Raw genomic sequence first — 18,698 nt, 5'->3', positions numbered from 1 at the left:
AGAACAGTTTTTATATTATGGAATGTTTGCTATAAATCAGTTATATCGTTGAAAATGAAAGAAATTAACTAAACGTGTACCATGTACAATTTTTAGATCAGTTAAGTATTGAATGTATATTATTTATTAGTTTTAATAAAATTTAATTTTCAGAACAAACATTGTGGCTGTATAAAAATGTTGATAAAGTTTAAGTACTGCATAGTAAATGACAGAAATAAAATTGTTTTGCTTTAACGGTTTTTATATTTGCTGAAGTAGTATACTGAAAGGTCGATTTACGGAATCGACGAAAATTAATAAGAAGAAGACTGCCGAACGGCAGCAGCACCACGTACAATAAAGACGCTCTAGGCCCTTTAATATTCGTAATTACGCATGAGAACAATTTTTAAAAAAGAAGTAATATATTCAATATTTTCAAGTATGATAAATTTTATTGTACAATTCTGTACTTTAAAATATACTAAAACTTTCTAATTAATTCAGATTATTTAGTGCAAAACGAAACGCATGCGCCCAGTTGAAAATTCTCTGATAGAGCAGTTAAAATTAAGGAGTTGAATATTTAGAAATATCTAAAAATAATAAAATGCCGAATAAGCATTTTCAGCAGGATTTGTTGAATATAACATTTCTTTGGCAGCCGCCATTTCACATGGAAGAAAACTTGAATTTTCGACTGGCACCATTAAATATATGAATTAATTGTAAAATAAAAAAATTATACTCATGTATAATTTTTTAATACATGATTTTTAACACTTTTACAAGAATTTTCAACTGCGGCGAGCATGAATCAGGTTTGTATGCGACTTTGTATGTTCTCATTTTCCATCTGTTCATACCTCAAAAATGCTCCTTCGGGCTTCTAGTATATTAATGAAGCAAATAGATACAATTGTTTGGCCAAGTTTTTCTGATAATCAGAATTTAATAGTTTTATTAAAAATAGTCTACTTATTTAAAAGATAGTAAAAATAATCCAAATTATGTGGCTAAATATAATACAGAATATAGGACTCTGAAAAGACTTATGTCACATACATAAGTTTGTAAATATTTTGGAAGTTCTTTAAATGTTGGATCCATGTTTGTTCCCTCATTAAAATACATTTAGAAATAATTTAAATACAATATAAAGATATAAAGAAAAATACGGTTGTAAAATGCTTTAAAAAGGTCACGATGGATACATTGCAACTGTAAGTACTAATTGCAGGATGAAGGCCAGCAGGAAACCCACCTAAAAATAAGAACAACTATTTTTAATGTTTTAATTGATTAAAGTTATTATTTTAATGGATTGGATTATTAAAAGTAGTTATGTACTTCGAGAGTTCGAGCTAATAGCTTTAACATATATTTTCGTCATATTTTATAAAAATAGTTTAAAAGTGTTAAAGGTTTACACCCCCACAACATCTAAACTTGCAGCAATATTGTCAAGATTCACAACATTGAGTCAATGTTGTTAATGTTTCTGCAAGTTCAGATGCTGTGGGGGCATTTTATTAATAGAAATTAAATGATTTAACCTCTGTGGATTTTGTGTCGGTAGCTGTTCCCTTTCCAGTATTGCATAGAGAAGTTTCACAACATGCTATGCAAGCATATAGTTTAGTCCGCTCGCCAATTATAATACAACCAGGTTCACATTTGTTGGTGCAATTTCTTTGCAAAGCCCACATCATTGGTACCGAAGTTGAATTCTCGTTACTCCGTGTATATGAAAATCTTTTAACCTGAAAAGCATTTTTATTTCAACATACAATAAAACTGATGATAAATTATTTTTGAATTGCTTGACTCATCGATATAGGGTATGTATTTTTTAAATTCATCGCTTGTATGACGATCGGATAAGATTCGCTTTAAATTAGTTACTCGAGGATTTTCGGGGTCACTGATTAGCAATCGAGTGTTAGTTTTTGGGGTCGCTAATTACTAAACTGGAATCAGATTTTTAAAATTCAAAATGGCTGACGAAATTAAAAAATTGATTGAATTTGCCTGAAACTCACTCCTCGGGGGTTTTTGCAGTCGCTGATTAAGAATCTGACATTGGGTTTTTAAAATTCAAAATGGGGGATTTGTTTAGATTTCCTTAAAAAAATTTACTCTGGGGTTTTAGGGGTTGTTGATTACGAATCTGGCATCAAATTTTCAGAATTCAAAATTATTTTGATTTTTAAAATTTGTTAAATAACAATCAAATGAATAATTTTAGAAAATATTATATAAGATAGAGAAACTTTCTGAAGAAATACAAGAAGGAAGAGCAAAAAACGTTCGATTAGTAAGACAACTGGGGTAAAAGATGCTTTAATTTCTAAAGGACTAAGAAAGGGAGCACGAATATACGTCAATAAGCAGATAATTCGATTAATCAGAATTGAACCAATAAAGGGGTGATTTTTCTAGAATGTTTCTTTTTCTCAGTGAGAAATAAGTAAAGAACTAATTGTGATACACTCTGAAAAAGAACCCTTCTAGCTTCTACAATTTTTTTAGTCAGCGTCACAATTATTCAAATCTATAATATTTTAAATCATAATGAGTTTTGAAAAATTTTCGCCAAACATTTAACGATCATTCATTTTAAATGACCTTTGCTGGACAAAGTAGAAACCTAGTAATCGCATTTTCCGTAAGGTCAAAGTTCACTTCGGTTATAAACAAATCATGAATTATGTTACGTAATTTTTAAAAATAACTCTATTAGTGGTTTACGAAATAAATTTTCATATTTTTCCCAGTAAAAAAAAAGTATTGAGTGGAGCCGTTCGGAATTGGGAGTAAGCATGAGCCAATAAGGAATAAAAAGTTCCTTATCGAAAAACTCTTGGAATTTTTGTCTTTCTCTTTCTTTTTTATGTAAAAAATATAATAATGGGGTCTTTACTTTCAGCAGATAAGGACGCGCACATTCATCTTCTGAATGCCCTATCATGATCGAATATGATAACTCTATTCTTAAAAAGTTTAAAAACTTTATATTTATTGACATTATATTTGTACTTTGAGTCAGAATATGAAACCTCAGGTTGCGTGAATCGTTGAGAACTTATTTATAGTTATATCGATTTATATATATTTATTTGCTTTATCTAAGGGTATCTAAAAATTAGCATGGGGAATTGATAATAAGAAAGGTTCACAGATCAAGTTAGAAAATTTACTTTTGGTAGCCACACAGCAGACAGCACAAATATTGTGCCATGTTTGGGCAGTTGTAAGGAAGGTGCTTTTTTAAAAAACAATTATAATTAAAAGTTAAACAGATCAATTTTTGTGTGAAAAAATCAATTTCTTAAATAAAGCTGTTCAAATAAGTTTCAGTTAATTTTGATTTATTTATTAGACAAGGACTATTTCGTGCAAGGCAGAAGCAGATTCTCTAAAACATAACTTCATTAATGGGAGACCTACTTTTGTAACAAGATTTCTTTGGAGGAAGGATTTTATTGATATGTTCTTATTTGAGGAAGGGAATATAATATCAAACAGAGAAATGTGTTAATTTCAGCATTTCAGATTTTAGTATTATACATAGGTACTAAAGAAAAACTCTTAATGATAATAAAATTTTTTAATTTTAAAAACTGTTCAAAGGAAAATCAAGTTCTGTTTTAAAATATGCAAAGCACTTTATATTGAAATATACTTGATTTAATTAATCCTATTGAATTAATTCAAAAGAATAATTAAATACTTTTTAGTTGTTATTTTAATACAGATAACAGGCATTTGATATAACTACAAAATATTAATTTTTTTTCTCTCAAAATAGATGTTCCAGAAAAAGAATAAAATTTTGTTGATTAATTAAAATTACCTATTTATTTATTCAATAAACAATTACACGTATCACAGTAAAACGTGAGGTGTTAAAATAACACTAGAATGGATTAAAATAATCTGCAACAGTTTATTCCCTCTAGGATTAAATTAACACCAGAAAGGATTACAATAATCTATTTTGGTGTTATTTTTAACTATGAATGAAATTTTACTTTAAATAAAACACCAAAGTCAACGATTTGTAAAAATTCAACGAATTTAGCTTCTCCAGTGAGAATAGTAAGTTAGTAAGTTAGTTACTAACTTACTAACTAACTTAGTAACATAGTTGGGTGATTCTACAAAAGAGGGAATTTTGATGTCTGAAGCATGTTTTGTATATTAATTTTGGAAAGAATAATTTTACTTTTAATGGAAATTGTAAATCTTAATGGTTTCTATTATGGCACAGAAAAAAAACCGATGAAAAAAAATATTTTTTTGCAAAAAATACACATTATAGTGCTAAATTCTCATTCGTCTGGCATGTCCCTTTGGGAGAATGACAGTTCATATTGAGAATAAATATCACATTTCAAATGTTTTGCGGAAAATTCATACTGAATTAGTAATTTTGAATAGTTGTAGATTACTAATATGGAAATAATTATGACGTTTCTCTATATCTTATTTATAAAATATCTTCGCGAAGTTTGTCCCCTGAATTTGTTATCATTCGTCTGGCAGTGCAAAAAATGTAAAAATTATTAAAAATCAACATTCTGATGAAGTGACTGTTCGTTGTAGTTGTTAATTAAACTAAACTAAATGTGATACCAATCGGGTTTTATTGAATCTTCTAATCTATTAACCAAGATTTCTCAATTTGTAACGGAGATTGTGTTGTGACCAGACAAATTCTCATTCGTCTGGCATACATTTTTTAAAAAATATTTTATTTTTTGGTTATTCTATAGACTTATATTTTGTAGATTATTATTCTCTATAAGATAGAACTGAAGGATTTTTTCATTTAATGTTATTTTTCTATTTTTTAAACAAAAAATGCCAAATTCTCATTCGTCTGGTTCTCATTCGTCTGGCACTTTTGAGATAGGATGTACACTATATCACTAAAAATAGCGTAAAACTAACAATTTTCAACTATTGTTCGATTTTCTGGTCTTAAAATAATCCTAATTAAATTTACAAGAAATTGCTATAACTGAATTTTCAATTTTCATTTCGCATAAATAATTATATTGACATAAACAAACAAATGGAATAAGTAGGTATTTTTTTATATGAATAAAATATAGCCCACAAAAATCAAAGTAGTTCTTTATTATTAGACACTTGAACTTACTTTTACAATTCTATGATTTGTGAAATTGTGCTTATAGAAACAAATAGACCATCCGTAATTTGTTAAAAACAATTATTAATTAAATTACAACAAAAATTAATTAAACCGATGACTTTTATTGATCCTCGTAAAAATCGTTACTCGGGGGTTTTCGGGGTTGCTGATTAAGAACCTAATGTCAGTTTTTAAAATTTTTCAAATTCAAAATGGCGGATCCAATATGGCCGACGATTTTTGAGAAACTTAACATATTCGTCTGAAAATCGTTACTCGGTGATTTTCTGTTTCGCTTATTACCAATCCAAGGTCAACTTTTTTCAAATTAACCATTGTTTTCACAATTTGTTTAAACAATTTAATTATGTTTTTAGTTCTACTACTATATTTATAGTTCATAGATGTATAAAAATAAATAAATAAATTTTAAATAATTTTTAATAATCAAAATTAATTAATTAATTACAATTTATTATTATTATTATTATTAATTATTAGTTAGTTAAATAAATTAAATAAAAATAAATTAATAAATTATTAAAAAGTAAATTCAAAATTAAACTCAACGTTAAAAACTAGAGGTGTACTCAAAGTATTTAGTATTCGATTTCATTTCAGTCCTCTGAAATTTCCGTATGCATCAAGTATACCGTATTTTAAATAATCTTGAACTATCTGATTCAAAAGTTGCGAAAATGGTGGTAACTTGTAAATTGTTAGTTCTAACTTTTCCTCTAGGTTAATAACTTATTTAACGTTTAAATATATTTTACAAAATCAAATTTAATAAATATCGAACAATTTTTTAAAAATTCATTTAATTAGATTCTTAATCAGCAACCCCGAAAACCCCCGGGTAACGATTTTTAGACGAATACGATAAGTTTTTTCAAAAGTCGTCCGCCATATTCGATCCGCCATTTTGAATTTGGAAAAACTGACATTGGATTCTTAATCAGCAACCCCGTAAACCCCCGAGTAACCAATTTTATAAAAATCCATTCATTAATTTTTATGTTAATGTGAATTTTCTTGACACGATTTTAATTCTCTGGAAAAATTGTTTATAAATAACCATAACTTTTGTAATTTTTAATATTTTGTCTGGCCACTTATGGATGTCTTTATTAGTACCATTAACTTGAAGTTAAAATACTTTTCAGACCTTAAATGAGAAAAAAATGTTGTGTCCAAATTTTCTTGATTTTCGTCCTTCGTTTGTAGAATCACCCAGTTACTAAATTCAATTGTTTTCAAAAATTTTTGAAAATCGTCAAAATTTCATATCTCTTTATAAATAATAAAATTCTTCTCTGATATTCAATTATTTTACAAACTTTTAATCAAATTCTTGGCAAAATTTCAATTATTTTCAAAAGTTTTCTAAAATTCAATGATTTTCAATATCTACTATTTCAATAAAATTTTCCAAAAGAATTCCATTATTAAAAAAAATTTGAATAAAATTCTACGCAAACATTCAATTATTTTCATAAATAATAAAAATTTTTACAGGAATTCAATTAATTACAAATTTTTTTTATAAATTTCTTCGCAATAATTCAATTATTTTCATAAATAATAAAATTTTTACAGGGATTCAATTTTTTTTATAAATAATAAAATTCTTTTAGGAATTCAATTATTTTCATAAATAATAGAACTCATTGCAGAATGTCAATTATTTTTAATGCAATTTTAATCGAATTCCTCGAAAAATGTAATTATTCTTAAAAATTTTATTAAAATTCGTCCAGAGAATTTAATGATTTAAAAAATTTGTTGATAACATTTTTCATGAGAATTTAATTTTGAAGAAACATGAAATTAATAATTTACTTATTTTTGTATTTAAATAATTGAATTCTCGTAGAATTTACTGATAAAAATGGTTTTAAAAATGAATTTCAGTTAAAATTTTAGATTATAATTAAATATTAAAAGCATTATAACGTGGATTTTTAGAAATAACTAATAAATTTTGAGAAAGTTTCAAATTAAAATCATTGAAATTCTTAATTTTTCATATTTTTGACAACCAATTTTGTGGAATTAATTCTTTTTAAAAGTTTAATAAGATTTTTATTGAAATTATTTCAAGTTTTTATTTTTCAATATATATTTAATTGCAAAATTTCCGAATAATTGAAATTTTGTAAAATTGAATTGTAAACGAATGAATTTGAAAATTTTCAAAGAACTTTTTTAAAAATTATTAAAAATAATGGATTTATTGAAGAATTTCAGTTAAAAACACTAGAAAAAAAAATTAATTTTAGAGAAGTTACAAATTATTGTAAAAATTCAATTATTTTCATGAGCAATAAAATTCTTCTTAAGGATTCAATTATTTTTACTAATAATAAAACTCATCGCAGCGTTTCAATTATTTTTCATACAATTATAATTGAATTCCTTGAAAAAAGTTATTATGTTCATGCAAGTTTTAATAAAATTCGACAAAAGAATTCAATTATTTAAAAATTTGTTAATAAAATTCTTTATGAGAATTGAATTTTGAGAAACATTCAATTATTCAATAAATTATTTACTTTAGCACTTAAATTATTAAATTCTTGTAGAATTTTCTAATAAAAATTGATTTTCATTTCATAAAAATGAATTTCAGTTATAATTTTAGATTATAATTGAATATTAAAAGCAATACAGCGTGAATTTTTAGAAATAATTGAATTTTGAAATTAATTTTTTTGAAAAAGTTTAACTGAGTTTTCTTTTATATTATTTGAAGGTTTTATTTTCTAATATGTATTTAATTAAAGAATTTAGGAATAATTGAAATTTCGTGAAATTGAATATTGCAAACAAATGGATTTGAAAATTGCCAAAGAAGTTTTTCGAAAATTATTAAAAATAATTGATATAAAGTAAAATTGTAGTTAAAAAATTTTTGAAAATAATAATTGAATTCAAATAATGAAAATAATTTTGAAGAAGTATAATATTCTTATAATATAAAACAAATGATTTTATTACTTAGTCATCTTTATTTATTATCAAAAATGAAGAAATCGATCACTCCGAGTCGAATCACTCCGAACTCGGAGTTATCGATATCTTCATGTTTTATAGTTATAAAAAAATTTAATAAACTAAAATTTCATTCATTGTAAAAAATAACACCAAAATTGATTATTTTAATCTTTTTTGGTGTTAATTTAATCTGCAACACTTTTTAATACCTCACGATTTACTGTGTATTGAAATAAATGTTCTGTTCATCTGAAATGAAAAATCAATATCAATTCTTAATCTATGATGTTGCTATCGTCCGTATAGCAGGATTTTACCTCTCGTTGAAAATGAACAATTTAGCGGTGTTTTTTGCAAAAATGGAGAAAAATCCTTATTTCTTTTCGTTATAAATGAGATATAAAGTTATGTACTGAAATTAAATTTTTGCTGGATTGAATTACGGACGATAGCAACGATATCACAGATTATGAATAGCGATTGATTTTCTGCTTTAGATGACCAAGAGGGTCGCCCAGTTGAAAATTCATATATACTACATATGATATGTGATATAATTTATAATATGATATGTAATATAATATATAATATAATATATAATATGACATATAATATATAATATGATATATAATATAATATATAATATATAAATTTCATGTATACACAAGTTCCCTTAAGTAGAGCCTGTACGTGTTTATGTATATCTACTTGTACCAGTTCTTTCATAGGTCTCGCCACGAACGAGTTTTAAGTTATAATTATGTGCACAAGCATCAAATTTAACTTATTAACTTTGACGACCGTTTTCTTGAAAACTTATTTTCAAATAAGAGGTCCTTTTCAACCGTTCAAAGTGCCTATCGTTGTTAGTAAAAATAAACAGTCCTGCTGTTAAATAAAGCTTCTAAATTTGAGAAAAATTTGCTTACCATACATATTCTTTTGTCATTCGCACATTTTTGAACAAGAGTCGTATTATTTTCAGATAAATCGGCACATTTTTCTCCATCCTCCATTGTATCGCATTGGTAACATAAAAGATCATTTACACGTTCAGTAGCTGCATGAGTTCTGTGTTCTTTAGACATGAGCTGTCCTGAATAAAAATTAAACTTGTTTAATACATCAGCTTTTGTAGAAAAATAAAGAGAATAATATTCTTAATACAATAAATAAATAATAAATAATAACCGAAAGTATTACAACAAAAACTTAAAATTAAATGATTGTAAGGGTAACATAACAAGTGTAATTTTATGTTACAAATAACGGTTAACCGTAAATTTTATAAGATTTATTTTTACAAACAACGTGAAATATAGTAAATATGAAATGCATACCTTTACTAAATATTACTAAACACTGACATAATAGAATAAAAATGAAAATATAGATTCGTTGCAGCATATTTAAAGGTCGTTGGAAAAAATACATTTATTAAAAGTAACTCATTCTGTTTGGTAATTTTTTATTGCTTGTGATGCTGTGGAAGTGATCATTTTTATCTCCGTTTGATATGCTGTTGAAATCTAAAACTGGAAACAAGAAATGTCCATGTGCAGTTGTGGAGCGCACGCGTGCGAAGGTAGTTGCTCAGGAAATCTTCAAACACTAAAAATCGATGTCACTTGCAATGGGGATGTACTACCCATTACATTCTTCAATATTACGTTAAATTCACGTTTAAACTGATTTATTAATTTTCAAGATAAAGTGTTTTTGAAATATTTCTGCGCAGAATTATTGATTAACTTTTAGATTCTGATAACCTTTATAATTTTTTCAGTTATTTATACGACTCATTCATTGACGTGAATATTTCCTCTATTTCAAGCAATTAGAAGTAACTGCCAATAAATTTAGATGAAATTAGAATATAATTCACGAAATTCATTTAAAATTAAACCTTGGTAAATATTTTTGCTGCGCCATTTACGTGAGAAGACAATAAAAAAAAATTAATAAAACAATCCAAAATCAGAACTAGTCAAGAATATGTTTTATGATGATTATGATTGAAATATTAGACGAGACATAGAGTAATATATATTATCAATTAATTAAAGATTATTTAATATGTACTCACAATTTTTTTTGTGGAAAACTAGAAATATTTAAATAAATGTAGGTACTGTTATTCCTTGTTTAATTTTGCAATTTACTGATCTTTCAAAGGACTAATCAAATATATTCTTAAAAAAATATTTAAAACTGATGTATATCTACTTGAATCGAATAATTTTTATTTAAGTTAATTCAAAGATATATATTTGATTTAATTACTTATTATTGTTACAATATACAATTTATTTAACTAAAATAAAAATTATTCGATTCAAGTAAATATTCATTTGATAATAGTCAAGTAATCGGTTATTTGAAACAAATAAATTTTTTAAGTGCGTATGTGGTTTAAGATGAGACTTATATGGAATAAACCCGTTGTTTAAAAAAACCAAATAATTATCTTATTCATTAGACATAAGAACTTTTCTTTCCGATAAGATCCTTTTACGAAAGACAAAGTATGTGATAAAACGTTGAGTTAATCGACAGCAATTAAATATTGCAAATATAAAAACACTTTAACAAAAAATAAATGGCACATAGGAATTAATTTTGAAAAATTAAAAATAAAGAACTACTATCAAAATAAATTTGGTTAAAGAGTAACTAATTATAATTATAAACTTTTATAAAAGATATTAATTTAAATTATATTCCGTTAAATTGCAGGTATACGTCAGAAACTACATTTAAGTTAAATTTAAAAGATTTTAATGAAAAAAAATTGCAATTAAATTGTACACTGCAGAACTGTATATACCTAAGGTAACTTTACGTTCAATTTAGGTCAAACCATCCCTAAAAAATAACAGTTGTCTCCTAGTTTCTCACTGCCGATGAAACTTGGAAAAGTCGTGAAGATGTACAAAGAAAAATAAAAAATTTTATAAAGCATTTTCTAAAAATTGTAAATTTACAACATTTTTAAAAATTTTATATCACAATGTTTCGTAAACATATAAAATTTTTGAAAAGAATGAAAATATTTTAAAAAATGTCATTCTGTAATGTGTGTATGTGTGTGTAAACATTACATTTTCATAAATATCTCAATATTATGAAGAGCTTTGTGGACATAAAATGAGAATACTTTGAGATGGATTCATAAAGTTTAACTATATTTTTTTGGATTTTTAATTTTTCAAAAAAAACCGTTTTTTGTCCATAAGTTTAAAAAAATATTAGGACACCTATAAATGTTTTCCTTAATTTTGTAGAATTTTTTCAGACACATTTTTTGACCCCTTATTGAACATTTCTCGTTCATATTAGCCGGAGATATTAAACTTTTAAAAATCTAAAATTTTGAAAAATAAGACTTGTTTTTAAATTTTGTTAAGATATGTAGGAGTAACTTTAAAAGTCGCATAACTAACTTATAGAGCATTAAAAAACGCTTCGATTTATCTATTTTTGAACCTAATTCGATTTATTAGAAATTACGAAATCATTGGTATTTTAAAAACTAATAATTGTAAAGGTCTTATTTTTTAAATTTTTTTTTTAAATGTGGATGTATGTAGTAATAAAATTATTGTTATTTTAAAAACCAAAAATTATGATAAAGACATTCTTTTTAACCAAAATATTTCAAATTCGAATTTATGTTTTTTGATTTCAGGAATTAAAAAATCACATTTTACAAATACTTATGTAATAATAAAAAACTAAAATGAATTCATCGAAAAAAATCCCCATGAGAAAGCAAAATGTTCATGAAATGAACACAGTAAATCCGTCTTTTAACTTGGCAGCGGTCTTCTTACACTATTTCTAAAATAACATATTTATTTTTAAAAAATATTTTACGGTAAAATTATACATGTACATTTTAATATTAATGCATTTAAATGAATCGTGAATCTTAAGAAGGACTCAACTCGAAAAACCATATTAATACTATTACCTTAATATGAAATTTACTTTTACACGGTTTTCTGAGTTGAGGCCCTTTTTAAAATTCTCTATTCAATTATGTTAATACTTTCAAAAAATAAAACATTCAATTGAGTTTACATTAGAAATTATAACATTTAAAGTTAATATCACACCTACTCTTTCTGTTCTAAATATAGAAAAAATGAAATAAGACTTTTTATTTTTGTTTTAATATTAATAACACAGTGTTGCAATGAATGAAAAAGTAAAATTACATTAAATCGGACATATCCTAACTTGTTCGCTTTAAAAAACTAAAAAAAAATGGTATGTATTAAATCTCTCAAATACTCAAAAAATTCCATTTTAAAGCTAAAAAACAGTTTTTTTTAAAGTTAATGCATAAAATAGCTTATAACTTTGACATTTTCGGTCCAAATTTAGTAATGGATGTTGAGGAAGTAGATGTTACTTGTTTCTTTATAAAATTCAATTGTTTTAATTGTTATTTTGTTGATATTCTCGACATTTACGAGAATTTGTCGATCGAGACTCGTTCGACATCCAACACTTTCCAAACCCAAGGATTCTTTTTATTTTAAAAAAACTAAAGAAATGGGCTTTTTAACCCCCAAAAAAATTGAAAATGGCGGACCCGACATGACGTATACAAAAAATTTTTAATTAATCAGATTCGCTTGAAACTCGTTACTTTGAGGGTTTTCGAGATCGCTGATTGCAAATATGATGTCATATTTTCAAAATTCAAAATGTCGGATCAATATGGTTGATAATTTTAAAATCGATTCGATTAGATCGAAATTCATTTCTCGGGAAATTTTGGACAAAAATGAGGTATTAACCTTCGGAGAACACTCCTCTTTTTTAGATCATTATTTCAATGCTCAACTAATGTTGAACTGCTCATCTATGATCAATCTAAGGATTTGATTTAAATATAGTTTAAACTCTGTAAAATAAGTCTGTATACTTTAAAATCCTTATAAGAAATATTAAACAATAGATAAAAAGCTTTTAGTAAAATATTGTGGGGTCTGAATGACCCCATGTGTTCTCCGAGGGTTAAAATCCTAACCTTCAACAATTTGTCGGGTAGCCCCGGACAACCGTGAAAATATTGTAGATTTTAATTAATTGGACTTGATAAAGTAACAGTTTTTAGAAAATATTCTAGTTTAAAAAAAAAGAATTAATGAAAAAACTGAGTCGGTATTTCAAAAATGAAAGTTAAACTGTATTCTATAACCACTTGTATTTTGTTTTAATATTAAAACGCATTATATTATAAATTAAGAGTGTCCGGGGCTATATGCTCCGAAAGTTAATTAATACAAAAAAAAATAAATAATTTATGTGTTTCTATGTTCAAATTAATTTCACATATTAACATAATAAACAGTCTATTTCTATTTTTGAGTTGATAAATTTTATAGTACTCTGCATTACAATAATTGATAAAGTTTTTGTAGTTTTTCCATTGAAGCTGCATGTAAAAATCGGAACGACTTTGATATCCTTAGAATGCAATATGACACTTCTATTAATAAAAACAATAGTAAATCCTGGGTTTTTCATTCCAGAAGCAATGTTAATTACATTTTTAAAAATAGATCACCAATGAGCGAATTTAACAAGTCGAAGTTTTAATTCTCTTGAACTGTCTAATTTCGAGAATTAAATGAAAATTTTTAAAAAATGATATATATTATAATGAAAGTTTAATTTTCTTTTAATTTTCTAATTTTGCAAATTTTTCTTTAATATATGCCATAAACTAGTAGACCACGAAGGGGATTTTGAAAATATGGCAAGTATATAAAAAATACAGTTTTCACATACAAATTTAATTACTTAATTGGTTGTAAAAAAAATTTTACTACATATCGAAAAATCCCTACGTGGTCTACTAGTTTATTACATTACTGAAGCAAGTTTTGCATGTGAAGAAAGCAGTGAAGCTAAAGAAAGTGTGCAGAAAAGTGGATGCGCATGTGCACAAGACTGTTTGGTGTTAGCGAACAGAAGTTGACAACTGCATTTTCCTATGTGCATTAGAGTATAAAGTCACGTTTTCCAGCGAGTGTTAAATAATAAAATTTCATATCGGCACTTAAACCTCAGTCAAAAATAGTTTAGCATAATCCATCGGTATGTGATATTGAAAAATAATTCTATATTTTAGAAAATAGAATACATATTCATAACATATTGTTCGTTCACTTGCAAATATATAAGGCGAATGTCGTGTCAGTAGTTCATTGCTCTCAAATACCGCAGTTTGAGTCGTTTTCTAAGGGTGAATAACCGTAAGGAAATCGATTCTTATAATGAAAACAAAATTTAAAATAGTGTGCTATAATAATAATTCTGCAAGATTTTCAATAGTTGTAATTTTGAATAAATTATGTTAAACAATTTAGAGTAGGTGCGTACTGCCATTTAAAGAATGGAAAACTTTTTAAGGAAATAGTATATATTTGTAAATATGAGGATAAGGAATATATGAAATCTACTTCGGTTGACAGCCTTAAGAAAAATCGATTTCTACCACTGGGATTGTCAGGGGAAGAATGATACTGACAAATACGTTTACTATACTGCAGTAAGTCTCAATTGCTTGATTAAATTTTTCATGATCTAACATTTAAGAAATCTAAGAAGAATGTCAGTTATCAAAATTTAAAAAGAGAGCTACTTAGAGAAAACGTTTTCTTAGATTATGTTGCCCTATTAACCCCTTAACTGCAGATGACAAAGATTTTGGTCGTCAAATCTTCGTCATCGCAGTTAAGGGGTTAAAGTATAATTTGTAAATAAATTGAAGAAAGAAGGGTTATAAAATTTTTCATGTTCGTCAGCCGTACACCGAAAAGCAGTGTCCGATCGACACTGGAATTAAACCGGATCGACGTCGAATCAATGCCGGATGAACATTGTAAATTCGGTACTAAATCGATACTTGATTTATGTTGAAAATCCAGTACGAGTCCCCGGACTTTAAACCGACATTGGACTGATGCAGGATTTATGTTCGGAATACAGTACTGCTTTTTTGGCAATATATCAACGTCAAAATAATATGTTCTAACCAGGTAGGGTAAGTCTAGGAGCTAAAAGCCACTATATTTACTACTTTTTGTACAGTTGGCTATACCTTTTAGATAACTTTTCTTGTATTGTGCTATTAAAAGTTATTTTATCTTTTTTTGAAAATCTTCCCTAATTTAAACCCGCTAATCACTGAAATCGAAACTTTAATATTTATTTTCTTTACAAGGGATCATTTTCCGTTGTATCACTTGGAATTGAATGAAACTTGGCACATTTGAAGGTTAAAAGATGCTTATTGCCTTTTAAACTTGTTGCCATAATTCACAGAAAACAAAATGGCGGACCCAATATGGCGGTAAATATTTAAAACATTGGATTCGTAATCAACGACCCCAGAAAACCCCGAGTAAAAATTTCCAAGCAATTTTGATTAAATTTTCAAATTTGTTCCGCCATATTGGATCCGCCATTTTGAATTTTGAAAAACTAACTCAGATCGTAATCAACGACCTCAAAAACCACCGAGTAACAATTTTCAAGCAAATTTTACCGCCATATTGTGTCCGACATTTTATTTCCTGTGAATTGTGATAGCAAGTTTAAAGGGCAATAAGCATCTTTTATGATGCCCTTTAAATGTGCCAAGTTTCATTCAATTCCGAGTGATACACTGGAAAATGTTCCAATGTGAGTATACAATCTCTATTCACCTTTTTTTACCAATATAAAAATTTTGATACTAAATTTAACTTTATCTATCAAACTAATCTAACCTGATCAAACTTATGTCGCTTTGTAAAATTTAATTGAAAATAATTAATTTTTCAAACATTTTGTTACAATTTTTAAAAATCAAATTTTAATTACAAATTTAGAAAAAAATTGAATTATCTTAAAATGTTAATAAGAAATCTTTAAATGGTAAATTTAAAAATGAAAAGTAATGAAAAATTATCTTCTAATTTTTTAAAATTCAATATTTTCTCAGTATTTTCAATTACATATTTCCGAAAATTCAAATATAGGTACAAAAAAATAATAACATTTTAAAATTACTTTTAACATTTTGGAGAAAAAAATCATGTTTAAAATTTTTAATTAAAATTCTTAAAAAAATTAATTATTTTTTTTAAATTATACAAAAATTCTTGAAAGAAATTCAAGAGAAGTTTAGTTGAAAATTGTAGAAAATAACTGAATTCAAAAAGGGTTATAATTTTAATTTTTAGATTAAATTTCATAAATTTTTATACATTTTCCGTAAACTTTCATATTTTCCTGTAAAAAAACTTGTCAGGGAAAATAATTTTAATGTCAGTAAATTGTCAGGGAAATTCATAAACTGAAACTTGTGACCACCCTGGATCCAATTTTTTTTTCATATTTTTGTACAATTAATAATTATTACAAAAAAGCTCCCAGGGATATCTACTCAGATAACAAACGTAGTGCCTGGAACTTTAAAGACATAAATTTACATTTTGTGAATACAAAAATGCATTTAGTTTAATAGGGAATCCGTTATTTTAAAAAAAAACTTATACTTTTGAAAATAAATTATACTTTGTAAAAAATAGACCACAATATACCGTAAGTGAGGCTAAATTCGCTCATGTAGGGTAAATTCGCTCAACCGATGTCTATTTTTTAAAATTCGATTAACATACTTTTTAGACAGAAATATTTAAGATTTACAATTGTTTTGGTTAATATAAATGGTAAACTTTAATTTAAAATTTATTTGCAGCAAATTCATTGGTAACTTTCAGTAGAAATTATATTTAAAACACAAGTGAATAATTTTCATATTGAACAAGTAGTATGAAAAAGTAGGAAATAAAGCTTTACTTCAAAATTTTTAAGTTGAATACTTCTGAACATTACATTTCCTGTATCTCCAACATGATATTCATAAAGCACAAAAATTAAAGCAATAAACAGATTCTGCAAAAAATCAATTAAAAAAAAAAAAATTCAAATTTGTTGTGTAAATTCGCTCAGGAAATAAGTCTACAAAAAAGATGTTTGGGCCTGGATATTTTAAGTATGTTAATTACTTTAATTTATAATTCGATTTTTTGAAATAATAGTACTCTTATAACTGAAAATTAAACGATTTAAAACGGTTTAAGCACTAAACTGTCAAACTTAACCTTGTTTTTTTATGGTTATGAGTACGTTTGATTGAATGATTGAATCTAATTACTTATTGATAAAACAATATTAAATATTTATTCCAATAACTTTGAATATTGTTCTTAATTTTTTTCTTTATTGATTCTAAAGAATATTTAGTTTCATTTTTGCAGATTATAATATATTTTGCCAGAATAATAATGGTGAGCGAATTTACCCATCATTTAAAGGTAAATTCGCTCACAAAAAAACGGCTTATAAATAATTTTCTGCAACATATTTCAATTTCTTTATGCAGTAATAGGAAAGATAAAGGGTTAAAGATTATATATTTTCAGTGCCAATGTTTATTTTCATCGTTTCCCGAAGTTATTTAAAAAAGAATTGAAAAATTGAGCGAATTTAGCCTCACTTACGGTATTACCATTTTCTTTTAATTTTAAGAAGAAGAAGATGAAGAAGATAATGTGTCAGATAACTATACTAGGGGAGCTGAACTTACTCTAACTTGCCCTACACCCTTTAAAATGGTATTTCTTTATTAACAGCGCTATAAACGTCGTTTGTATGCCACCTTATTCTTTCTTCATTACTGCAGAGGATCATATGAATTTTCTAAATTCTTCATATCAACAACCGAGCTTGTATGCGGTATGCTCGGTCCTTATACTTAACATTTTTTATTAAAGTGACTACGCAATTATTAATAATAATTCCGTTTCTTTATGTTTTTGAATGACTCTGTGATTATTCAGCCATTGAAGATAATTTTAAAAAATTCTCTTTTTATTACAAAGTTTTAAAAATTTTGGATTTTTTTATTCTTTGTTTGCTAAATAGAGAATTTCAAGTACCCAAACAGCACGTAATATTACATTAAATATTCGTAATATTTTATCTGTAATCAATCTGCTGTTTATAGTTAAGTCTTCAATACTCTCATAGTCTGGTCTTAAAACTTTTTTTGCTCTACAATGTATGTCAGATAAAAATTCTTTAACTTAAAATTTATATACAATTAATTTTTATAATAATATCAATCTTCATGAATTTTTTCAATTCTTTAGTTTTGTAATATTAATTTTTTTTAGACAAAGGAATGTTTTTACTTGTAATTAAAGAAATTTAAGATATTTCTCATAGAATGGTTATAATGTTAAAGAAAAGTTGAACTAAACACAAGTAGAGAAATCCAAGTCGGAAATTTTTGAATTTTCCAAAATTAGTATTTCAATGTAGGTTCCTATTATATAAAATTTGGCATATTTAGAATTTTCAAAAATTAACCAATTAAATTTTATGCGTTTATTAATTTATTTAAATGAACCGAATTTTCATTTGAACCAACAAAACTTCCTTACCGTAACAAATAAAATGAGCTAATTCAACAGGTTGGTTAAGTGAA

The 18,698-nt window shown here is 25.8% G+C and overlaps 2 protein-coding genes across 4 annotated transcripts in view; one reads left to right on the top strand and one right to left on the bottom strand.

Annotated features, from left to right (window-relative positions):
- Positions 1-417: 417 nt before the first annotated feature.
- Positions 418-18,698, bottom strand: part of LOC122500048 — a 38,328-nt gene continuing 20,047 nt past the window's right edge. The window contains exons 1-4 of one of the 3 annotated variants that reach the window (XM_043608753.1): positions 9,481-9,887; positions 9,070-9,231; positions 1,539-1,745; positions 418-1,246 (exon numbers count right to left, since the gene is read on the bottom strand). In XM_043608753.1, the coding sequence (XP_043464688.1) occupies positions 1,184-1,246; positions 1,539-1,745; positions 9,070-9,228 (429 nt within the window). In that variant the 5' untranslated portion in view covers positions 9,229-9,231; positions 9,481-9,887 and the 3' untranslated portion in view covers positions 418-1,183. Of the gene's footprint in view, positions 1,247-1,538; positions 1,746-9,069; positions 9,237-9,480; positions 9,888-18,698 lie in introns of those variants that run through there. The other 2 variants (XM_043608751.1, XM_043608752.1) reach the window with 2 other exon arrangements.
- The window catches only part of LOC122500047, a 36,508-nt gene continuing 19,502 nt past the window's right edge, over positions 1,693-18,698 (top strand). Inside the window, exon 1 of the mRNA XM_043608750.1 lies at positions 1,693-1,823. The gene's annotated coding sequence lies outside the window, so the exon portion shown is untranslated. The remainder of the gene's footprint in view (positions 1,824-18,698) is intronic.

The sequence above is a fragment of the Leptopilina heterotoma genome, unplaced genomic scaffold (assembly GCF_015476425.1).
Source record: "Leptopilina heterotoma isolate Lh14 unplaced genomic scaffold, ASM1547642v1 Lhet_180, whole genome shotgun sequence".
In the NCBI taxonomy this organism is placed as follows: Eukaryota; Metazoa; Arthropoda; class Insecta; order Hymenoptera; family Figitidae; genus Leptopilina; species Leptopilina heterotoma.
Note: the sequence above shows the minus strand (reverse complement) of the source record. Positions and strands in the feature narration are given on the sequence as shown.